The 27092-nt window shown below is 32.6% G+C and overlaps 1 protein-coding gene across 1 annotated transcript; it reads left to right on the forward strand.

Moving 5' to 3' along the window:
- Positions 1-25998, forward strand: LOC117115027 (POC1 centriolar protein homolog A-like). Its single transcript, XM_033258667.1, has 12 exons — positions 1-136; positions 1424-1508; positions 1926-2005; positions 7715-7806; positions 9239-9347; positions 10407-10585; positions 13870-13985; positions 14651-14784; positions 15574-15642; positions 17816-18061; positions 25260-25454; positions 25709-25998. Exons 1-12 carry the CDS (start codon positions 122-124, stop codon positions 25811-25813), a joined length of 1425 nt encoding a protein of 474 aa, XP_033114558.1. The 5' UTR covers positions 1-121; the 3' UTR covers positions 25814-25998.
- The last annotated feature ends 1094 nt before the right edge of the window (positions 25999-27092 follow it).

The following is a 27092-nucleotide window of genomic DNA, read 5'->3' on the forward strand; positions in this document are numbered from 1 at the left end:
AGACGATCTGGAAACCTTACGCATGCGTAACCGCCAAGTTTAAAAGGAAACTTTCGCTGTGTTGTGTTTGAAATTCCTCCGGTCTACACTATTTTGGGGTCTTATAAACATAGCAACAATAATGGCTAGTGTTTTAGTAAGTAAATGAAAGAAACATATGAAAACGTTCATTTTGCTATTGCTTCATTATTATCTAAAATAAAGCAAGTCTTTAGTTAGGCCCAGGCAGGTTAGGCCAGGAGGCCCGGCCCCAGCCAGACAGGGCCTCTCTGTCTCTGCTGGTTAATTCCTGGTTGTGTGGTGAATCCTGCCAAAGGCCCTAGGCCTAGGCCCAGTTGGCTAATATAGGCTAGTACTAGTAGGTATCTTGATCTTGATAGTAACAATAGGCCTTTTTCACGAATTGGTAGACATCGTGAAGTGATGACAAACATTGCGAATCAGCGGTACGTAACCAACAGAAATAATAAGATAAGCTTTTGGGCTGATTTTCTGACATTTTATTTAAAAAATCATAACTCCATAACGGGGCGTCGTATTCAAAAAGTTTTCTACCAAAATGTTCTTAAAAGACTAGTCTACAGTCTATGATTTTAAAAAAATTGAAAAATGTTTTTGACCTCTGAAATCAAGATGGATAAAGAAAAGCCTATCTACTGTAAGTAGTGTATTAAAATAGGTATATGCATTACAGTGCAGTAGTACTAGTAATACTCTGGACTAGCATTGTTTTAGTTACCGTATGAGAGTTTCCTGTGTTAAAAACATGATTTACTATACTATACTTCTTTATAAAACATAACTTGTACTTTATAATAAGAGAAATCTGTATATTATCGGTACCTGGAACAGTAACAACATGAAAGTGCTATGCTACTGCACTGTAATGCATAGCATGATGTATAGATAAAGGTTAGTTTAGACGATTGACTGGTTTGGCTTGTCTTTGCCACAGTATTGCAGTTATTCCCCTCACAGGCCCTACTTTACAGTCTGGTAGAGGAACAAGGGAAAAATAGTTTTTTTGTTATGATGAATAAAGTGTTATTTTGTTGTTGATCAAACTCATGTACCATGGTCTAGCCTAGGCAGGCTATCTGGATTCTTGAACAGTAGTAATAGCACCCTGCTGACTATAATTTTGCCTTTTGAATCAAGAATGGTTCCACTAAATATAATATTCATTTATTATTGCCAATGGGTGTTCCTGTTTTGAATGAATGCGTTTTTTTTCCCCCTTTTTAGATTCCAATGTACAGCTTCTGAAAGTTTAATGAAAAAATATAATGTGAATCTGTGGACATACAGTATACATTTTTCATGAAATATAAATTAGATACATACCATACTTTGTAACTCAAATTTAGCCATAAAAGGAAGGATTTGTGCTAACTATTAAAATTTTAATAATTCCATTTTTTAGGAGGATCCGACCATGGAGAGGCATTTCAAAGGTCATCGAGACACAATTACAAGCGTTGACTTTAATCCAAATATGAAGCAATTAGGTAAATCTAGCATCATTTATATCATTTTAAATTTTAATAATATGATAACAGCTATCTGGTAAAGTAATGTCCGGTGATGCCAGTAATACTGTTATTATACAGTAGTATTTATTGCTGATTTATAGCAAATCAGTGAATGGCGAGGAATAGGGTTTTTCTATTTTCAACGTGGGAGCACACTGTAACACCACTAAATTTATTGAAGTGGCATTGAGAACTGGTGGAACCCTTTAATGGTATCTTCTCTAAGGATGGCTACAGGCTCAATGAAATCATCTGCAAATATTTGAATGTCATTTTATGTTAAATCAAATTAATTAAAAATCCAAAACCCATCAACACATTTTTAACGTTTAAAATTTAACAGAATATTTTTTCTATCTTTTCTTTTATCTCTAAAAACATTGTCATTTTCAGCATCTGGTTCAATGGATTCATGCCTTATGGTGTGGAATTTCAAGCCACAGATGAGAGCATACAGATTCGTTGGACACAAGGTAGAGAGTTTTCCCTTTTCCCCCTACACCTATTTGACCAAAACCCAACACCGACAAGCTTGATGAATAAATTAAATGTAACCATGCACCCTCAATATCTAAGTAATGTTTGCTTTACAAGTTGGTATGTATTTGTAACTAATGTTTTTGTTTAGTATTTGTCATTTTCATTAGTGTTGTTATTATTGTTATTGTTTTTATTGTTATTTAATTATTATCATTATTGTATTTCATCACACTTCAAGGCTTTGATTGTTCTTTTTAATTGTATTATACAATTGTAATGTTTATTCAAGATTGAATAAACTTACATTCACTTATTTACCTTTTCAATACAGATTGAATGTACCCCCTCTATAGTTTATACAATTTCATGATAAAACTCAAAGTAGTTTATGCAATATCATTATAAAATCAGGATACAAATATGAATTGATAAGCAATATTGCAGTTTTCATGAAATTAAATATTAACAAGCTGATCAGTCAAACATACAAAAATACAACAAATTACAAAAACAAAAAAAACATACATTACAACATAGATGGTTGCAAGACACACAGCGATAGTATGAAAAACACCGACTTCACAGTGCAAGTTCAGACGCCACAATTCTGGTTAGACGCCACAATTCTGGCGTATGATCCATGTCACATGAAATATTACATGCAGGTGTCTGTCATTGTAAATTGTAAACACATATACACACATGTTTTTTTAATTTTGTCTCATTTATGATGAAAACATATTTTTAATACAGAAATTGAATACAATGCTAGAATTTAGCCAAACTTAGCAAATTGAACTGTCATTTTTGTAATAGTCCACATCGTGCATCATGTTTCATTTAGCAAGTTTCATATAAATAAACTCAGTTCACCCTAGTCAAGAATCACTAGAATAATAACTTTAGGCTGGAGACCTGATGTTGTGGGGTGCACTGTCATACCAGGTGTAGAATGGGGAAATTCACCAGGGGATAATCCCCTGCTCACTTTTATGAAGAGTGTACTATGTTGCTCTTTGTAAATGGCCCAGGTATGAGACTTACGAGAGTTGGTAGAATCTTGATTGACATTTATTTGTTCAATATCCATGTAAAAAGCAATACAAGACAAAACATATTGTAAACGGAATGTTCCTTACCTCAGGATTGCCTAAAGTGCAAGCACTATCAAATGGCACTCTTATATTAAACATCTTCATAGAAAAAAATATAAAAATAAAAATCTAATAAAAGATTTAAACAGATCAGCAATTTACAATTGGAAGTAACATTAACATTAAAATATAATGCCTACATTGACGCCAAGACTCCTGTACTGGCACTTTAGGTTACCCTGAAGCTACAACTTTTAAATTATATTTTATTCAATAAATCAACAGCAACGTTGATGTGGACCACATACAGCGTGGTATAAACATTTAAAAAGCAATTATTGTATTCCCTATATAGTGGAACCCTGCATTACTATTAGTTTATTTTGGTGGAGTTTAGTGACAGTCTCTCAGCCTTGCCCATTTTGTTTCATGATTCATAAATATATATTTCTTGTTTTTTAATTACCTCACTCATTATGGTTCCATATTGTAATTAGCAGACTTAGGGCCGGGATCAAGGTTAGAGGCTTTCTGGTGCCTGATATATTGGGCTTGTCATATCAATGGAAGGAAGTTTCATGGTTTCAGTGATGTAGAATTAAGTCAAACTGCATGCTCATCTTTTCCAATCCACCTAAAATCTGTCTGTTTCTATTTCTCCTCTGACCTTGTTTATCTATTCCGTTGCCATCCATGGTCAAGGTTTATGTTATGATAGTGAATAAACTTTAATGATAGTATTCCTGTCTTTAGGGCGGTCTCTCTACGCTTCCTGAACTAGAACGTGCATGTGTAATCAAAGCATGTAGACACGAGAAGCATGGTAATTGTTTTGGTATTACATTAGGCAAAATGTATTTTTTTATTTATTCTTTGTTTATACTGAATATACACTTTCAATACATAGTACTTAGGGCCGGGATCAAGGTTAGAGGCTTTCTGGTGCCTGATATATTGGGCTTGTCATATCAATGGAAGGAAGTTTCATGGTTTCAGTGATGTAGAATTAAGTCAAACTGCATGCTCATCTTTTCCAATCCACCTAAAATCTGTCTGTTTCTATTTCTCCTCTGACCTTGTTTATCTATTCCGTTGCCATCCATGGTCAAGGTTTATGTTATGATAGTGAATAGACTTTAATGATAGTATTCCTGTCTTTAGGGCGGTCTCTCTACGCTTCCTGAACTAGAACGTGCATGTGTAATCAAAGCATGTAGACACGAGAAGCATGGTAATTGTTTTGGTATTACGTTAGGCAAAATGTACAAACCCAATATCAACAAAGTTCAAATCAAGAAGGTCCGAGTTTTTCTTTTTTTCATCTAGCTTATATTCAACCTGTGCCCTCATTATGAAGCTTTTAAGAGTAGCTGTTGAGGTCTGTATGTCGTGAGATTACATTTGTGAGAATAACTGATATGTATGAGATTTAACAACTGAGGTCTATATGAAAAATATGGGTGATGTTTGTGTGAGTTTCCAAACTCGAATATTGTTACTATAAAAAGTATGTAGAGTGTATGAGATGACTGTTACTGAGGTTTGAAAGAGAACAAAGACTGCAAAATCATGAGATTCTGGGCTAAAATAATGATTGTGAGATCTGTGTTTTATTTAAGTCTGTATAATTAGAATAGTAGTGTGAGGTCTGTATGAGATTTAGAAATTAAAAATGACTAAAAACTAAAAAAGATTTCCAGTGGAACTACAGTACTATAGTATATGGTCTGCATGAGATTCAGAACTAGAATAGTGATTGTGAGATTTTTATGAGAGTTTGAACTTGTACAAACAAGGTGTGTGAGATTTGTTTAAGATTTAGAATGAACCTGTAGAGCAATGACAGAATCTGTACATGTGAGAACATTGACAGGTGGTCTGCACAGTACAGGATTCAGAAGTATGTAAAATAGTTATGTTGGGTTGATCAAAAGGTCAGTATGAGATTCAGTAATTTAAAACTGTGATGATGAAGTCTGTATGATGTTGGACTAAGAAGCATTTTATAGTTTACAGTATATCACAATAATTACCATGTGGTTAATATAATAAGGCAGGAATTATCAATTACATTTTTCATCCCTTTAATTATTTGACAGACTTAAAACTAAACAAGGAATGTCATTAATTATGATTCTTTCTTATCACTGATTCCACTCTATTTTAATTAATCAAGAATGACTTTAATTTAGTTCATAATTCTCAACAGCGAAATTTCCAAAAATGCTCAATCTATTTTGATAATTTCTCCTTGTACAATTTTGAACTACATTCACCTAGGAACTAGGTACTGGTACGGTATACACTGAAATTGCGTTACTCACTCGCTTCCGTTTGTGATTTGTACAGCTAACCGCAATAACTTTCTAGTAATTAATCCCTTCCCACTTGGTAATTAGATTGGCGACTTGTGGTGTCGCTATGGGCCGGCACGTTCATGTAGCCGAGTATCCTCCTTGTTTGAGTTGTTAATCTGGCTACCATCCTAATAAAACAGCCATATATAGTTCCTTTCACTTTGAAATTAGCATCTATTTTTAGTGTCAATCTTGAAAGAATTTATGTAGTAGTTGGGAAGCTGACAGGAAAATGACTGAAGGAAAGTACAGTTTATACCAATGTGTAAATTAATTATTAAAGGCAAATACAAATATTCTTTTTTTTTGTATTTTTATTTGATTGCTTATTTGTTACTGTTATTAAGGGCATCACACATTGCCTTTTTCAATTTTAATTGTTGTTTATAATTTTACTGTATAAAAATGTAAAGTTAAACATACTATAGATTGAATATAGTTTTGTGAAGTTGCAACCTTGATGAAGATAGAAACAATCATTATTTTTAATTAAATTCCATTATTAGTGGAAGTGGTTGATTTAGCCATACAATACTTGAAAAAATGTGATTGTGAATCAGAAATGTAAAAAAACCCTGTTTTTTAATAAGCCAAATGCATCAAGTGAACCCTTTCATCTGGGATCCTCAATGCGTTGACCTAGTCACCGGCGGGAGAACAAATGTTTGACTAGTAGTCAGAGGCATCACATACTACACCAGAGGCATGTTTTAAAAATCTATTTTTTTTTTTTTTTTTTTTCCATCAGACATCCAATTGGATTCAGTTAAGACCATTTGCTGCTGGAGGCATTTTATTAATTTTTATATTTTATGGTCTGAGGCACAACATGTTATTTCTCCAGGCCTTCATGGTCTTGTTATGATAGTGGAGTTGTTTTGATTACATGAGGCAAAAAAAACTTGGCATTTTTTCCGTACAGTTATTTCTTTCACTTTGAAATCTCTGTCTATTTTTAGTTTCTCTCTGGAAAGTTTTCAATTTTAAAAGGAAAGTGCAGTAGAAAGTCACTTAAACAGTAACATGTAATAATACATTGATAAATGTACCTTTAAGTTTGTGCTGTATTTAAAGTCGTGCGACGGCGACGCGACTGCAACGGGACGAAGAATGCACGCGAAGACACGGACCCAACGGATCGTCTTTTTAATGGGGATCCGTTCAGATTGCTACTGACAATCAGCAGACGGCGTTGCGTCGTCTATCGCTCGCCGGAAGCAAATGTGGATTCGGCGTCCGACGGTCGTACAACGCAGTGAGTGTCCTACTTAAGTCTCTTTTGAGGGCTTGTGGGATGGAGAGCTCATCATTTGAGGGCGTCAAAGTGCTGGTAAACAAAGCGCTGGTAAACAAAGCGCTGATCTTTTGAGGGCTTGTGGAATGGAGAGCTCATCATTTGAGGGCGTCAAAGTGCTGGTAAACAAAGTGCTGATCTTTTGAGGGCTTGTGGAATGGAGAGCTCATCATTTGAGGGCGTCAAAGTGCTGGTAAACAAAGTGCTGATCTTTTGAGGGCTTGTGGAATGGAGAACTCATCATTTGAGGGCGTCAAAGTGCTGGTAAACAAAGCGGTGATGCTGGTTTCTTCAGCATTTTATTGGTAGATCTAGCTTAGAACATTTCATGAGTAAATTTCCACGCTTCTTGTTCAAGTTTTTATTTTTTCATGTTTCTGTCTCTTGCGCCTTGAGCACTTTTTAAGTGGATATGTGCGCTATATTTAAAGTGGTATTTATTATTATTATTATTATTATTAATTTTTTTATTATTGTTATTATTATTATTATTTATTGTTATTGGGCCCTCGGGGGGTCAAGCCCCAGGTCCCCAGTCCAAAAAGGCCCAGGAATATGTGAAAATAAAAGTTGATGTTATGGTTTACAAATCATACATAATTATTCTCAGATACAGGCATTGCCTTATAATATGCAATCTTAATATTCATAATTGTTCATAGGCTAGCGAATACCAAATATACTTGATTGTTACACCACTGAGTGAGGGTTGATCATTTTGTAACCTTGATCCTCTGTTACCAAGTCTCTTGGTACCTTCATCATCAATCCTCCTCAATTTCATTTCTATAGTTTTAAATAATGACATAATTTTATATTGTTTTCAATTCATACTATAGAAATGTTAATATTATTGATACTATGATGGACATGGAACTAACAATACCTTTATGTTTTTGTGTAAATGAAATAGAATACTGTATCCATGTACTTAAGTTTGATTGTTCTTGATCTTAGGATGCTGTTCTATCTGTGAACTTCTCCCCCTCTGGTCATCTGGTGGCCTCGGCATCCAGAGATAAGACTGTCCGCTTGTGGATTCCTAGTGTGTAAGTATATTACTGTATAAGTATAGTATAATTAATTAATTTGTTTAATTTTTAATTTATTTATTTATAAGTATGAGGTATTTATAATTGAATTTCTTTTTAATTAAGTTTTTTTATGTTATTTATATCAAACCAATTCATTTGAAAATTAATTTGTAAAATAAAAATCAATATCAGAATTGCTATTAGAATTATTATTTATAGTGCATAAATAACACTTTAATCAAATTTTAAAAAGTAACAAATTAATCTTTTACTTATTAAATTTAGTTCCTAGGTTAAGTATAACCAAATTAAGTTCATTTTAAAATTCTGAAAACATACCTTTGAAGAAATTTTCCCCAGGCGATAAACAACTGATAAATCTCCTATTGGTTTTTCTATCAAATTTGATAGACAGCTTAGTACAAAATGTAGCAAAAAACAAATTTAATCTGTAACTCAACTCACAACATTTGCTATGTGAAACACTGAAACTGAAAATATGACTTCAAAGTTCATTTTGTCATGACGCCTCACATAATTATTCTGTGCCTAGACTTGTCTGGTAAACAATTTTAGGATTTTCAGAGTTTAAAAGTCCTTACATCAGCAAAAAATACAAACAGTATCTTTTTAAACTAATAAAAAGAAACAAAAGAAATATACTTTTTTGCCCCAAGTAATATCACTAATGTCACAATTAATCAAGCAAGACATGGTAAGAACAGTGCATAGGTAGTTTAATCTTGTTTTGAATGTCAGCCTAATCACAGTAATCCTACCTGGGGAGCAATGAAAAACAGAATGGAAATATCAAACTCAAAATTAGATATGAATTAAAGTAGACATTAAGAGATTTTACAGGGGAACAGGGATGTGCAATGAAAGTTATTCATCCATGTGACAGTGTTTTAAATTTTAAATTCTTCTCCAACCATCTAGAACAACATGCTCCCATATATTCAGGCACGCATATTCTGCAAACACAGTCTTTATAAACATTGTAACCATAAAATGTGGACAAATTATACTTTCATATGATCATAGAGGTACACATAATGTTAAGATGTTATGTTAGCCAATAATCTTTCATTAGAAATTTCAAGTCTATTTTTATTTACTTTTAAACCACATTTTTGTTAACTGAATTGAAAATTATGTCTGTTCGGTGCTGTGTATGATTATTAGATCCACCAATTTTATTAGGGTTCTGGCCAAAAAAGAAACCACATTACTCCACTACTACAACATACCACACTAAATTTATTGTATTATTTCGTATTGAAATTATTTAGAACTAATAATTAATTGTCATTAAACTAATTTTCCTTTAAAAAAAAAAACTATGCCGAAATAGTAGAAGGAGCACATTACTGCATTTTAAAATCTTTGTAAACAAACTTAAAGATAGAGAGATGTTTTTTAATAATTATTTTAATTTTGTTTACAGTAAAGGTGAATCAACCGTATACAAAGCCCACACTGCAACTGTCAGGAGCGTGGAGTTCTCAAATTGCGGTCAGTATTTGGTGACCGCTTCCGATGACAAGACAGTGAAGGTTTGTTGCTCTATTGTTATACTTAGTCCACGCAGCAATTAAGCAAGATAATAATGATAACAATGTTGGAATCTTGTATATAGCGTCGGTGTCCGCCAACAAAATAGTAGGCTATAATGTTTTACACTTCAACGCATATGCATTCAAATATTTATATGATCAGGTTATGAGATGTTTATAATACTCAATGTATTTACTGCTTTATAAACAATGAATTTTGTAAACATTCTCTTACTCAATTCACTGTGTCCAGAATCATAGTGAAAACATACAGCCTATTATTTCTTGCCTAATTGCGTGTTGACTGGGTAGCAATCTCCCTCTTTAGATGACAGGCTGTGATAGTCTATCGTATATTGAGTGCCTTGCAGCCCAGTTATAAGTGTAATTCATGTTCCTGTGAAAGCGGAACTCACTTTAAACCCATTCGGAATTAATTAGTAATTACTCATATTTAATTAATGTAGTAATTAATGAATCATACTTGTGTAAGCCTGCAATATTTAGGTTTTGACATATATATAATTTATGAAACCATGTATAAATGAGAGGATTGTATGTGTTTTAATTATCTTTCTTTCCCTGCAGTTTTTTTTTTATTAACATCGTAATTACAGCCAAAGTTGAATTACATGAAATTTTTTGTTTTAAATGGTGGTTTTAGTGGTGGTAATATTGGGGGTGGTGATGAGAGTATGATGGTATATGATTATGATAGTTGTGGGGGTGGTGGTGATGGATATTGTGATGTGGTGACATGTTTAGGATCAATAATGATCATTGTGGTGGTGAGGATGATATTGTGATGGTAATTATAGAATGATGGCGGTACATTATTGATGGAATGATCGCTTAAATTATTTAATATTTTTAAATTGATTCCATTGACTTTACAATCTGCTTGTTAACACCCGTACACAATTACTAATATGATATTCTTTATAAAGATATCAATTTGGATAATTATCTAAGTGAGCATAGCTGTAAAATACTGAAACAAGTTTTATAGTTGTATGTACTTGTATTTTAAGTATATTGTTTTTTTACATTATTATGAAGGTATGGACTGTTCATCGGCAAAAGTTTCAATTCTCGTTAAGCCAACATATGAATTGGGTTCGCTGTGCTAAGTGGTCACCAGATGGTCGCTTGATCGTGTCGGGCAGTGATGACAAAACTGTCAAAATATGGGATAAAACAAGTAAAGAATGTATTCACACCTTTTTTGAACATGGAGGGTAAGTGTTCCATGACCTTAAACCTCATTGGTTACTTCATGTTGTACTAAATTATTCTCATTCATTTATTATTGGGACTAATATAGGACATAATTCCAAGGATTTCTGAGCTGGTGTTCCCCTAAGCATCAGATCTATCTTACACAATGTGTGACCTCTTTCACTTCCGCGGGGGACATCTGTACACATTCCTAGTCATGCAGTTATTAATTCACTACCAATTTCATTACATAATGCATCCATCCTATAGGTATCCATTTACACTCCTTATTGAAAAAAAATGAAACATGAAAATGCCATGTCCACTAAGCAGTGTCATCATCTGGACTCCCAACTCGTGACCTTTTGACTAAAAGGCAAAAGGCTATACCTCTCCACTACACGCTTCATTGTTAAACGATGGTGATTAAAGCTATAGATATAATTGATATGAAGATGTTGTTTCCTTCCACTTTTATTGCCTATATAATAATGTGCATTTATTTTTATTACGAGCACTTGTACACATATGTTGTAATTTTGTGTTATTGTATCTATTAGTCACTATCTTTTCGTTGATGAGTTACTTCCCTTTATGCGGATGTCGTTGACACAGTGTCAGTGACATACATCGGATAGAATCAATTCTGCCATTGCTCACCGTTACTCAGTGTCCGCTTCAATATATTTCGACGCTCAATATAGTCGCAGATGAACACTGTAAAAATAGCAGGCCATTGTCATATAAGTAACGTTTAACTTACAGGCTTGTAAACTAACAAGCTAACTAACTCATGGGCTAGTAAATTTAAGCTAGTTAAGTAACAAACTGTTGATGGATGGACTAGTAAACCAATTAATTTGATCTGGTACGTTTATAAACTCATAGTCTAGTAATCTCAGTCAAGTAAACTATTATAGGCTATAAATTTGTGGACTAGGATACTCACCAAGCTACAAAATTCACAGGCTAAGAGGCTAGTAGTAAACTAATAAGCTCAATCAATCAATCAATCAGTCTGTCAACAATGTTTTGAAAAAGCGTCAATATCCACAGCAGAAACAATGTTTAGTGGCATTATCACTTAGTCTATAGTAAATTAATAGGCTAGTAAACTCAGGAACTCACAGGCTAGTAAAATAATGTACTTGGTTAGTAGTTAACTTATAGCTTGTATTATACCAATAGACTAGTTAACTCATCGACTAGGAGATTCGCAGGCTAGTACAGGTTTAGATACCAATGTTTTAGAAACTTGAGTTAATAAATTCACAGGCTGTATAATAATAGGTTAGTAGTAAGCTAATGGCCTAGTAAACTAATACTAGGTTAACAGTAAACTTATACTAGGTTAGTAGTAAACTTATTGGTTAGTAGTATACCAATAGGCAAGTTAACTCATCGACTAGGAGACTCGCAGGCTATTTATAGTCAGGTTTAGTTAGGTTTAGGTTAATGTTTTATAAACTTGAGCTAATAAATAATAGGAGACTCACAGGCTAGTAAAGTCAGGTTTAGTTACTACTTTGTCTTAGAAACTCATAAGCTATTAAACTCACAGGCTGTGTAAATTATTGGTTAGTAGTAAACTAATAGGCTAAGTTACAGGCTAGTAAACTAATACCAGGTTAGCAATAAACTAACTTATACTACAATGTATTAGAAGTATACAGTACCAATAGGCAAGTAAGCTCATCGACTAAGAAACTCACAAGCTAGTCAAGTCACAATAAATTTGAAGTACTGAACTGAGTGTTACAATCTCACAGGCTAGTGAACACACATGTTATTCAACTTAGAATCTAGCAAACCAAGTTGCAAGTCTCTAGTGACTGATAATAACAATAATGATAATAATAGTGATGAAAAAAATATTACCATATTAATGATGATGATTTTATTGAAAATTATATTGATAATAGTGATGAGTATAACAAAATCAATAATAATGATGATATGATAATGACAATTCCAATGACAGTAATAATTATAATATACTGATACTTTAAATGTTTGCAGCACCTTCCACTAACAGTGCTTCCCATTATTACCTATAGTCATAGAAAACTTCATTAAAAAATCAATGTGTATAGATAATACACCTGTGCAGTGAAGTTTATATTTAAGAAGGCATTTATATTTAAGAAGACAAAGCAGCAATGTAATTTAAAATACTTCTTATTACTGAGAAATACCATACGGTAGCTAAATGTCAATTTTAATGATTTTTTACGGTTGCTTCTTTATGATCCATATCTCAAGGTGCTAACAACCTCCCTCCTCAGAGGAATCGCCTCATTCCGCATTGCGATTAATAATGATTAATAACCAAGTTCTGGGTAAAGTCAGTCAGTAAATTGTAAAATAGGTAACACTCTGTCATTTCTTTGAGATTATTGCTAATTTATTCTCATGGCAAGTAGCTATAAGACAAAATGCATTTGCTATTTCATCAGTGGAATCAAATTGAAGTTGAAGACATAACAGTTGAATAATGTATAACTGAATATTTTCAGAAAAACAATGAATAGCAATAATATTACTAAATTAAAAAATAAATTTAAAATAAATATCAGTGGAATCAAATTGTAGTTTAAGACAACGGTTAATATATAATTTAATATTTGTTAAAAATTAATAATAATGAGATTACTAAATTTAAAAACTACATTTAAAATATTCTTTGAGATTATAGCTAATTTATTCTAATGGCAAGTAACTATATTACAAAAAGCATTTGCTATTCCACCAGTAGAATCAATAACTTGAAGTTTAAGACATAACAGTTGAATAATATATAATTGAATATTTTCAGAAAAACAATGAATAACAATAAGATACTAAATTATGAAATAAATTTAAAATATTAATCAATGGAATCAAAGACAACAGTTAATAAATAATTGATTTTTTTTATTAAAAAAATAATAACAATCAAATTACGAAATTAAAAAATAAATTTGAAGTATTAATCAGTGGAATCAACTCAAAGTATACAAAAGTTAATATATAATTGAATATTTAAAAAAAAATATTGATAACAATGAGATTGCTAAATTAAAATATACATTTAAAATATTAAAACAAATTTTAATGATATACATAATTCATAAATGTATGTACTTGAAAATTCAGCACAAAAACAATCTGATTACCTAAATTTGTTTATTATTATTTTGAAAATGTATTTTGCTAGTTTATATAGCTAGTATATATCATTGTGTTGGGTGATGCATCAGAGCTATGCTACATTTAATTATTTGTATGTTATACAGAGATTTTGGTATTGTTTGTTTTTGTTTAGGTTTGTGAATTGTGTAGCATTTCACCCCAGTGGCACATGCATTGCTGCTGGAGGAACAGATAACACTGTCAAAGTCTGGGACATTCGCATGAATAAGTTGCTACAACACTATCAAGGTATATTAAAGGATTTGAGTATTATTATTTAGGTATTTTATGAGCATCATATCAGTTCTCTTGTGTTTTATAGGGAGTAGATAATTTGGCTATGGTTTTGTGGTAAAGACACCCACCTTCAAATCCAAATGTCCTTGGTTCAATGCAGTGACAAAAAATCTTGGGATTTATTTATTTTTGCTCGAGCAAAAAGCAACTCCCTTCCTCAAGAATAAATAAAGCAACTTTGGTTATAAACCCAAATAATCAGCTTTGCTATTGGAATACTGTGGTGATTAAAATAAATGTGTAACAAAATAAATGTTCTTGAAAGCTTATTGATGATGTTGGGGGTGGGGGGAAGTAATCATTGCTTTTGAACCGTTGGCGTTGGGACTAGAAGGCAAGTACCTTAATCGCCACCTACACCACGATATTACCATTTGCTCTTTTTGTAATTCAAAAATTGACATTGATTGAATACTAAAGTATCCTGTATCCAGTGCATTTCTTTGTCTTTTTCCTATTCAGGAATTTTTTAATCATTCTAATAGATTGTGGTTGAGCAGTGATATATGTCAATTACAGAGTTTGCCTGTCATTTTCTAATTTTTATATACCCAAGTGTTTATTTCTGTCTCATGATTGACAGCAAAGTCGCTAATGGCAAGTTCATGTTGTTTCAGTTCACAGCGGAGCGATCAACGGCGTTTCGTTTCATCCCACGGGCAATTATCTTCTATCAGCTTCTAATGACTCCACCCTTAAAGTACTGGATCTTCTTGAAGGTCGTCTCTTCTACACATTACATGGACATCAGGTAACTTTCTCCATCAGGAATTAAAAGCAGGTTGTGAAGTTAATTTTGATAGATTATTAAGCAAGATAAGTCAGGTTTTCATCAAAATCCACCATTTTCAACTCTTTATACATTATCACCCCTGTCCATAACTCCAGTATTGCTTTGTTAAGTTATCATACTATACCATCTATTTAACAAAACACTGTCACACATACTAAATCCTCTCAATCAATACTTTCAGTGCTAAAATGTCCGCCCTTCCATTATGCCGCTGAAATTACTTTCTATATTACAGCTTCTGTAAAAGTCACATGGCCTTCATTCTACTACCTGTATTAAACTTCCTCCCTTCTCCCCTTCCAACATTGCGCTAAAAATTGTTTGCATAGTACTTTATGTGCCAGTACCTTAATATCATGCCTGCTGGGAAGCATCAGAAATAGACCCCGTATCTAAGCTGCCCATGCCTCAAACTGAGAATGCAAGAGTAGCAGAACTTAAAAAATATAATTATACAGTTTTCAATCTGTATATAATTTTGAGGATAGAATACAAATTTATCTCCATACAAATCACAGGTTAAGTGTTTATAGTAGCTTTTAAATGTACCTAGGAGTTACACCCCTTATTGATTCTTAAGTGCTGTTACATTTATTGTTTTAACAATGGTTATGTGGTCACACACATACATTAGTTATACTCCTGGCATGCACATTTTGTGTGTAAACATGTCTATTGTCGCATTAGTACTTATCATCTATTATTTACTACCTTAAAACCACCATCTGTTTTATTTTTTATTCGAAGGGTGCAGCAACAGCAGCAGCATTCTCTAGAACTGGTGAATATTTTGGCTCTGGTGGCGCTGATGAACAGGTTAGCTTTTGTCTCAAGTTTTAACTCCCCCCCTAATAATAATGGAACTGTCCAAACTATTTGGCAGTATCCTCTTTTAAAGTTTGCAGCCCAAAATCATGGCAAGTAAAAGTGAAACAGGAGGTTCTTGATTGCTGTATGTGATGACCTACATGCCAAAAATATCTATTTATATATAGATTTATCTTTTTAATTAGATCGTTGTAATTAACTTTCTTTTTAATTAGATCGTTGTAATTAAACTTCCTAAAGCATAAATCACTTGCATATGTTTATTAATGAAAATTTCTCCTTACAAAAACCCTTTAATACATAAATTCTGATTTTGAATGAGTGTTCAAAGTGCCTGTAATTTGCTTATTAAGTTGAGTAATTAAAACAATGATTTTCAAAATCTAAAAATATAATGGAATTTACTAGAAACATATTCTCTCCTAATGTAGATAATTTAAATTTTGAATTTCCAAACTTTCAAAACACTCAACTCAATGCTTTCACTTTTAGTGACTGCAAAAGTGCCATGGGTGTTTTTTTTTAGGCAACTTGAATCAAAAGATGATGTCTTGTATTTAAAAATGCACATACACTACTGATTTCTAAAGTGCCATTTTTTTTTAAAATATAAAAATAACATACTACTTAAGATGAGATCATTTTTAAGTATTTTTTAAGACTATTAGTTTATATTCTCCTTCTGGTGTGTTTTAATGTTTTTATAATGTTTTTTTGATGTTTCATGTTCTTTGCCAGTGGAAAAAGAATTTCCATTTTACCTGTGAGATGTGTATAAGAGACAGGGTACACACACACACAGCTCTGCGTATTTCGAACATCGAATACATTGCTGTTAGCGCTCTAGTATTGGTGATTTTTCTAAAGCTTTGTTTACACAATCAAACGTTTTGTGACAAATAAATGCGATATGCTCATATTTGAATGAAATATGACATCATGATGTCCATATATGGGCACACACACAAATTTGTCACATAAAATCTGATAGTGTGATCAGAGTTTTAACATGCTATCAACAACTTTTATTTGTTTGCCAACAAACTTCCGCAAAAAAAATATTTCATGCATTGTACTCTTAATAATTTTGACCAGAACTAATTTAAAGCCGTCATCTTATGTACTATGGTTTTCAATTTTTTGGCAAGTGCAAGATCCTGTTTGGCTTGGATTCAGATAGTACTTGGCATGGTTTTGAGATGATATTCATTATCTCAAAATATGTGATCTGTTGAAAACCTTGTCGTCTTGTCATTTGTAATCATGAATTTATGAAGTGTCAATGATTAGTTTAATATGTGTGTATGTTTTGTTTTGTCAGAGTTGGGAATCGCATGCTATGAATCTTAAGAGTTGACTGGGTTGATGTTCTGGATTGTTTGTGCATTTCGTTTGGCATTTCTGTTTATGTATTGTTTTTGGGGTGTAGTGTTTGTACTTAGAATATCTGATTTTATCCTATTTGTTTACTACCGATAATGTGGTTGATTGTATTTTATTATGTTTCAAGAAAAAGTTTGAATAAAGTAAAAAATACTGCCTGTGTGTTATAAGATAGACTGTTTGGGGGTTCTGTGTGCTTAGGGTCTGGAATGTGTTTGAAATGTGGGTTATTCATCTACATACACATTGAGTGGTATGCAGAGCACGTTTATTAATCACGTCAAGGTTTATAGCGCATATTTCTATGCATTTCCTCATTATTACCTTAGTCATCATTGAAATAGATGCCCATGAAACAAATACACAGCTCCCTGGAGGAGTATTTGATAATTTTCTAGCTAATAGTGCGCTCTTTAAAAATTGAAGAGCTCAGTAATTGTTCATTAAAAAAAAAGAAATTTTATTTAGAAGATTGATTCAATTTTTATTTTCTTGTTACTTACTGCGCAAAAACCCCAGCATAGGGGTTTACACTTTAGTACAGTTAACTGTCCAATTTGAGACCCCTCTAATTTAGCACCACTTTTTCAAAGAACTAAATAATAATCTTCAATTTTTTAACAGAGTCTTCAATTTTTTAACATATAGCTCCCCATCTAATTGGAGACCGCACTCTGAGACCACCCCAAATTTGAAGGGTCCTAAAGGTGGTCTTGAATTGTACTAGAATTTAGTAGTATTATCACTCTGCATCTTGATTCATGTTTTCTGTATTTAGGTGATGGTTTGGAAGACAAATTTTGACCAGATTGATTACAGTGAGGTCTTGGAATCGCATAAAGCACGGACTCAAACTCACGCCCCTCCACCACATATTCACGACATCCACCCACGATCACCGTTGTACCGCTCATCGGCCACTCAAAATCCAACAGAAGTTGATGCCGGCAAGGTGCCAAAGAATATGACAGCAGGAACACCTAATGTTACTAACATAGGACCAGCATTGTTTTCACAACCAAAGGTAAACTTTCATATTTTGTATGATTTTTTAATTTTATCATTGAAGTATTGGTTAATTATCTGCAATATATATTAATATAATCAAACCAAATATTATACTAGATGGCGATTGTTACAAGAAATTAATTAGCCTGAGGGTACCAGACAATATTTGAATGCAATAATTCAATCCTATGTGTAATAATCGCCTCAGGATTATGGAAATGAGACTTCAATAATTGCATTACAAGTCAGTCACCTCCCCTTATGTGAATTTTTTTTTTAAATTTCTTTTTATGATAATAGATAAATAAAGCAATTAAGTATTGTTACAGAATTTATGATATAGGTGCACTTAAAAGTGGAAATATTATTATCATTATTGTTATATTCGTTTTTATTTATTGTCCTGTTTCCTCGACAGTGCGTCACAAATTCAATTGTGTTTTTAAATTTTGCTGATTTAACATCAAGATTATTTAAGGAATTCGGAAAGTTCCAAGTACGTGAATTTCCACAATTAATAAGTACCTTTGAAACCGATTCCCCTGCTTCCCTGGCAGTACCCCATGAATTCAAGTCGCGTATTTTAATTTTTGCCGATTTCGTGTCAAGTTCATTCAAGGAAGTCAACTTGCAGTCCTCGATTCTTTACCCTCTATATCTTTCACTTTCAATGTCGGTCCATTTAAGGTTGTTACCATTAGGAAGCTGTATATATATTCAAAAGATACAATTGAGGATGACTTTAAGTGATGTCACACTTGATCGAGCAAAGTGAATTTGAATAGCGACCACAGGGACATGTCATACAGAAGCAATAGTGACAGCGCCGCACACCCGCTACTAAGAGCATACTTTACTTAAGCATTTCCTGTCATAACTCCCGGAATAAACCACTACACTGAAAAACAGATGCTTTTTAAGTACTTGCTAGATTCAGCTTATTTTTATTCTATTTGCAGATTAAGGATATAATGTCTGTTTAGCTAATAAATTTTATTTAAAAAAATATTTCAACATTGGAATTGTTTGTCTACATGTACAGATAACTTTTTATTTAGAGGAGCATAAATAATGTCAGACCCACAGTAGGCAGTTCACTATAGAAGATGAAGATGAAATGATATAAAGCAATATATAAAATAAATGTCTTTGTTCATTATCTTGTTAGAAGTTTAAATTTAGTAGATTCAGTATTTTAATTGAGTTTAAGAAGTAAAGTTTAGAACATCCTGAGTTTTAGCTTTATAGGAAATATTTTATATGGAATTATGAAATTAATACAGATCTCTATATAATTAAAGGTTCTTCACATTAAAGACCACCTCCAATTAAAGGTACAGTAATCTCCTGCCCAAAAATAACAACTATCGTTTATCCTTATAATATTAATTTATGTCATTAGAGACAAAAGTTTGCTGAAGATTGGAAAACTGAGTCCCAAAAATGGTCATTCATTTGAGGGAAAATTTGTAGCCAGATTTGAACTTATTTATGATGTAGATGTAGATTGACTCATACTGGCATCCTCACATACACATTATAAATATTTTTCAACATTTCCAGTTTAATATTTTCCACCCACAAATGATTGTCCATGTGGGTGTGATATGGTATTATCTCTGTCTCTTATACACATCTAGATGTGTATAAGAGACAGTTCTACAGTATATAATTAAGGGGTCGTTCACAATTATTAATATTTTCACAAGTGTACAAAGAGTACTTTTTTTGGTATCCCATCCCTCTCCTCTGAAAGTGTACATAAGCAAATGTTATTTTTGAAAAACCATTCTCCATGTTTTTGTTTTTTTTGTGAAGTCAAATGTTTTGGTTACATGAAAATGAAAACCAATGGTTGCATTTTAATTGGTCGTGAAAATCTAATATTTTAAATATTGCATGACATTTTCAATCAACATTTTCATGCATATGTACAGATTTATCTACCCCCTCCCCACCTCCCAGCGTACTGTTTGTACATTTGTGAAAATTTTGATAATTGTGAACGAACCCTAATTCAACATTGTACTGTATTTTAAAAGGATATCTTGGCATTCTGCCAGATAATAATTAATATTTTATGTGAGTTCCACATTTTTTTATTGAACTACAAGCAACAAAATATCTTATTCTAGAAATGATTTATTTTGTTTACATTTTATTTTATGTAGTATAAAGATTTTGATTGCTTTGGAAAAACCATTGAAAAATATGATAATTTTAATATCAATATTTTTTATCATTGTTTTGCACCTGTCCTACAAAATTGCATCACATTGAACTTATTTATAGAGATGTAGATTGACTCATACTGGCATCCTCACATACACATATATAAATATTTTTCAACATTTCCAGTTAATTATTTTGCACCCACAAATGATTGTCCATGTGGGTGTGATATGGTATTATCTTGCCCATATATGAGCAAATCATACAACTTTGACACATAAAACTTAATAGTCTGGATGGTGCTTTACTTGATTACTTAATGCATTGTTGCAGTCATCTTAAGTTGCCTGCTCGGAAGCAGTTGTGCCCCCCTCCCCCACCTCAACCTTGTGGTAGAGGGGGTTTCAAAATCCTCACTGTGCAATACCCTTGTGTTTGTGTTCAAGGCACTTTATCCAGTGGCGTATCTATGGGGGGACTCATGCCCCTCCCAAAAGAAATTACTTGCGTCCCCCCCCCAGTTGCCCCCAAAAATCACGGTCAAGTAGTTAAAAATCACCTAAAATCACCAATTTTGCGNNTAGTATTACCACTGTCTCTTATACACATCTAGATGTGTATAAGAGACCACCAACATTTCAAGACTTCTAGATACGCCACTAACTTTATCTACGTTCACCTACCTCCGCTCAGGAGCATAAGTGGGCTGGTAAGATCTAATACCAAGCGCTGATTCTATCTGCAAATTGATCTGGGAGCTGAGAATGTGTTTTATGGGTGTTTGGTCCAGTGACCAGATGTAGTAATGTAAAGCGCATGGAGGCAGTTTATTGCAATGGCTGTATAAATGTCACATTATTGTTATTCCAATCCCAAGAGTTTACAAATATATGGATCTGAGACTTCCATTATTGTGTAAGAATTTTTAATCCCATTGAATTAATTCTTTCCATAAAACTAAGTTCATTTTGTGCAAAACTGTGAGAGTTAGACACTTTATTTCTGATATTACCCTTTTCTTATGTTTAGATAATAATTTATAAGTAATTTTTAAACAAATTTTTTTAAAATAGAATGCAAATTTCACAAAATATGTCAATACTGTTGAGATTATGTAATCACTATAAATATAAAACTAATAATTCACTTCAAGTTTTCAAATCCTGCCTTAATAGTCACATTTTTGTTTACAAAGATTAAGTTCTTAAAGACACATTGTAATTTGCTTTATATAAAAACAGATTAATTATCTGACTTATGTAGTTTTCCGGTTAGATTTACATAGAAGTACTTGGTATGCACGAAAAACTATTATGTCAATTGTTCATGTAACTTATGAGTCTCTTAAGAACTAATCGGATAAAGTAGTGTAGAGGTTTTAAAATAGACTATGATAAAAAGTACACACCAATAAAGTACATTATAGTTTTTATAAAAACACCAATACTTGAATTGTATTTGTGTGCGATTATTATAATAAGTAATTCCGGATTTATATAGTGCTACATAAAAGCAGGTCTTATGTTACACAAGGTATGCAAATGTTTTCACAAATTAAACAAACTTTGTATATTGTCAAGTTGGCACAAAAATGTCTTCAAATTTGAAACTTGTGCCTGTTACACTGAAGCCTATAATCTAGAAACTGTGAGTGATTACAAAGAAGCGTTAAAACCATCCAGTTAAATGTGCAATTTCAGGCTTACAAATCATTAAACACGCGGAGGGGAAGAAAACAAAATTGATATTGATTGAGGAGTGAAAACGAAGGTGAAGACATACGTTGATATGTGGCATAGTTTCTGGATAAACGTTAATCCTAGCCGGGGGTGATGCATCCGATTAGCATAACTAGGTCACAGTGATCATCATTATTATTGATCAAGTCTCGTAGAAACCCCAGAAGGTAGTATTACCATGTGTTATAAAGCGGGACCTGGTGTCACGTGCAGTAGTAGAAGGCACTAAGTATATCGCTCATAATGTGCAGCACGGTTTAACATTGTCATATTCGTTTTAGCGGCCAACTGTGTTATTTTTGGTCAGTGAGCATAATAGCTTGGTTTATGTCCTCGATTGTGTACAAGATTACACAAAGTAGAGAATGCATACTTGTGGTTGGATGGTAACCAAGATAGGTATCATAAACGCTGTGTTAGTTAATCACGTACAGATAATAATAAAACAAAGGTTGCACAACTATCGTATCTCTATTACTAATAAGTTTATTATTACACATGCATGATTTCACAAGTAGACTGTGCTTAATCAGATGATTTAAGGAATGGTTGGTATCTTTTTTTTTTAAATATAATTGTTATGGAACAATTTGTTTCATGCATATTGCTAATTTAATAATATTAAATTAGTTATCAAATTCCAAATTTAGTGATTTTCTTTAACTAGAAAAATTCTGAAGTTGATTACTAGCCAAATGAAGGTTCTTGCAAAAAAGATACACACAAGATACAACTTTATTGTCAAAATAATAAATTCTGAGATATTTGTTGTACCTAACATAGAATCGTTCATAAATATACATGTGATAAATGTTAAATAAATGTTTCTTAGTAGACAAAAATTCGAAACAAGGAAAATAGTTTTTTGTTTTAATTATTAGTTAATAATAGTATTCAATTTAATTGAAGTCTAAATTTACCATTATGCCCCTCCAGTTAGAACTTGGCATTTAAACAGATTAATGTGCCTATTGATTTAAGACATAGCCACACATGTGTACATCTCTTACACACATATTTTTGTGAAGGCTCACATAAAAACTAAATTACTTGTTGTTGGCATTACAGCGACACTTGCCCACGCCTGTTCTTGATATGCACAATTTAATAGTTAATCTTATATAGTCTGCGTACCTTGCCATTGAATAATATTTTCCCGTTATGTCAAAGCAACATCCGCTGATAGATCAATCTTGTAATGATTTGATTCGTGTAGCTGTCGGCTATTAACACAAGCTAAAATTGTACTCTCCTCCTGCTGCTCCAGTGATCATTCTGTGTAAACAACTATTAAAGATGATAATACACTGTGTCTAGCTGCTAAGTGATATTGAAATGCTCAATTTGTGTATTTATCCACTTTCTTCAATTGAAAACTGCAATCAGAAATAATATTTTCCATGACAGTTAATTAGTTGCAATCATTCCTAATTCTTCTCATTATCCCATATTGGCTGGCAGGGGAAAAAAAATGATTTTTTTTTTTTTTAGTCAAAAACAGTAAATCATAAGAACAGAATTATTTTGATCTGTATCTTTGCAATGGAAGATGATAGAATTTATATGATCCCTTATGATGGTTTAATCAGTCTGTTAATTCAATTTTTTCAATATCTTTATTCATCCACACATAAATCCATATCATGCAACAAAATACAAGTTACTGTAAATTAAAAATTATCTCCATTATTTAATTTTTAATTTGCAGTGCCAGCCACTTTCCCTGTTGTTTTTCATACTTAGTTGTTGGCGACAATTGTTCTAACTTCCATGTATTTTGCATTGAAAGTTGCGTGGTTGGCAACGACAACCAGACCAGACACATCAATGTACTCTAGTTTTTTGCATGCAAAACCATGCATACTAATCAACCGATTTCATCATTAGTAAATTTCAGTGAATAATTAATAATGCATTTATCGTTGTTGACATTAAACTTTTCAAATTTTGTTCATTCATCATATCCGCATCTGGATTATGATCATCCTGTCGCAATTAGTCATCAATTAATTTGACCTAAATTATTAATTAACAAAAGGAGCCAGACAGTTGAATCTAGTCACATTTAGCTCTTGGTTAGGAACAACATTTCCGAGAATATTGGATGAATATTTAATTGTATAGCGTGTTTTATCACTGATTAAGGTATATGCAGAGAAGTGTCCAAAATGTATATGTATGTATATATTTCAGGTCTCCATCCAATTTAAAACCACTTTTGGGACCGGGGTTAATTTTTTGGGACCACAGAAAGGTGGTCTTTAATTGGAGGGTCTTTAATTAGATATAGAACTGTATTTATATGTATTATGTAGGATGATGATAAAGATGATTATTATGATAATAATGAATTTTCTAAACTGATGAAAACTTATGATTTTGGGATTGTGATGGATAACTTATTCAACTTTGCTACATAAAAACTACTTAATGGATTGATGGAGGAGACCAGCCACAATTCTGAGTGTGGCGACGTCTCCGATTCGACACGCACACACAGTATCAAACTCTGTAGAGACCGATCGACTGTGAGAGCTGCTTAGAACTTGGGTTCACTGATCTTCAATCCACTGCTGCATGTTGTTTTCACAATCATTAAAACGTAATATCTGTAGCTATTAAAATATATGTCAAGTTAATTTACATGTCCCATTGTTAATGTCACATCCAAACGAGTTCATCCACGGCCTCATCTCATGAGGAATACCGTACCATTCATTAGATCACTATTAGTTAATTCCGCAGTTGTTTGCTGGAGTTATTAATCATGGATTCTGTCAATTCAATTGAAGGCTGTTCCTACCTGGATGTTGTGAACTATCGTAGATTATTGATGATATTTTCCAAGAGATTTCTTTGAATTTCAAGATCTTTTAAATAACAATTGAAATACTCTGAATTACATATGTCTTTTGAAATAATAAAAACCAGATCTGTTTGTTACAGCTTCTCACAATACAGACAGAATTAATAGTTTATATCAATAATAAACACAAGGCCAAAGCATCTTTGAGATGTAGGTTAAATAAAAGTAAAATAAAGAAAATATTTACAAAGAAAAATTTTAATTAATATATTTTTTTAAATAAAATTCATTTTTATCAGTAAATTGTTCAATGGTTTATTTTAATTTTTGAGGTTTTTTTTTTTTTTTTTTTGGCTGGTTGTATAATAAAATATTGCAGTACAGCCTGACAAACATTTAATTGACATGAACTATCATTCATGCTTATAAACTAAATCACTAATTTCTATAAACATTATAACGTTTTTAACTGTTTACGTGTATCATTTTCATTCTAGATGGACCAGCCATCTCTTGCTGAGTTTGGGATCACATCTGCAGATCAAGAGAGGCGGGGGTTAGGAGGAACAGGTTTTCCAGATGTGTCAATGATTCAAGGTTCTGCCACTGCACCTTTGGAGGTGAAAGAGATTCCACCAGGACTCTCCAAAACTCTGGAGACTATAGTTGGCCAGTTGGACGTACTTACTCAGGTTCGTTTGTCCAGTAAATAATTTTTGTTATGTCCAAACATTCTAAACAAAAAAACAAAAAAACAGAACAGTGGAGGCGGCCCTTTTTTTGGCCCCTCATCTTTTTCAGATCAAGATGTTAGGCGCAGTTTTTTTCGAATGTGTCAGAGAGATGATGCATTTTGAAGTTCCTGCACCATGGGCCATTTTAAATTGATTTGCATTCCTAATAATGCTTCATTGTTTTTCATCGGCTTCTCTTCTGTTCTTTGCAGACAGTTAATATTCTTGAACAGCGGTTGACGATGACAGAAGACAAGCTGCGAGAGGTACTTGATAATCAACAGAAGATAACTTTACAAGTACGTCCAACGGAGTGAGGAAGAGACTAATTATGAAGGTGGATGCTAGATCCCACCATGTTTATGCCGTAGTTAGAGAATCCATATTATATATATGTATATAATATATATTGTATGTATTATATATATTTTATATTGTCTTTTTACTAGTTTTTGAATACTCTGGCTCGATGCCAGCGTATTCAAAGTATGAAAAGTATAAATTTTTTGCAAATATTTTATATATATATATATATATATATATATATATATACACTGTATACATATATACACCTGTCTCTTATACACATCTAGATGTGTATAAGAGACAGCAATGGAGCTAAGCAATAATTAGCCCTTCTTAGCAGATTAACTAGATAAACAGTTTGGCTTTGACTGAATCAGTTTGTTTGTTAAGTGTAGGAAGTTTGCCTTATTCATTGTAGAAGAACATTTTTGCTATTGCAACAAGGTTATGACTATTTAACATATGATCACTACTTATAATATCCCGTTTTGAACCTTATATTTGTTCTACATTTGTTCTACTGTGAAATATTTGTTAACATGATTCGGTTCACGGTCATGTACCAAATAACCCATATTATATTTGCTATTGTGTGTTTCGATTGGTTGCGTGACCCTGATTTATACGCAACTTTTCTGTACTGTTATCCAGCCCCTGTTCAATAGAAATAATCTATGAGATTCATATCAGAGATTTTGTATTTCAGATTGAATTTTTTTTTTCCAGTCTGCATGTGTGTGTGTGTGGGGGTGTGTCTGCGTAGGTGTCTACAGAGGTCAGGAGACATTTACGCGAGACTGCGTGGTACATCTACATGTCCACTACGTCATTCATTGTATGTCATACACACCCCCACACCATCATTGGCCAGAATCAATGATGTATAACCTTCCTTAATAGGCACATTTTTTTTACAAATTGCACATAAAGAAAAAAATTATATCCACATTATCAAGTTTTATATGAGAAATGTATGTGTTTTTCCCATATTATGGATGTGATATGACATCATCATTCCCATATACGGGCAAATTACAGGATATTTGACAATGGTTGATAAATTTCATATACATTTTTCAACGTTGCACACAATGATTTTGTTTTTGAATTGTTAAGTTAGAGGACATAGAATTCAGTTGTATTCTTGAGGGAAGATTTAAGTGCAAATTGAATCAGTATTCCACCCACATTATCCTGATATATATACTTGTTTTATCCTGAACAATACATATGTTCAGACTTGTATAATCTCGCACCTCAGAAGTATTTATTACTAACAAATTCAAATTA

This window comes from Anneissia japonica, unplaced genomic scaffold, assembly GCF_011630105.1.
Source record: "Anneissia japonica isolate Jap-2015-1 unplaced genomic scaffold, ASM1163010v1 scaffold24_len2511860_cov200, whole genome shotgun sequence".
NCBI lineage: Eukaryota > Metazoa > Echinodermata > Crinoidea > Comatulida > Comatulidae > Anneissia > Anneissia japonica.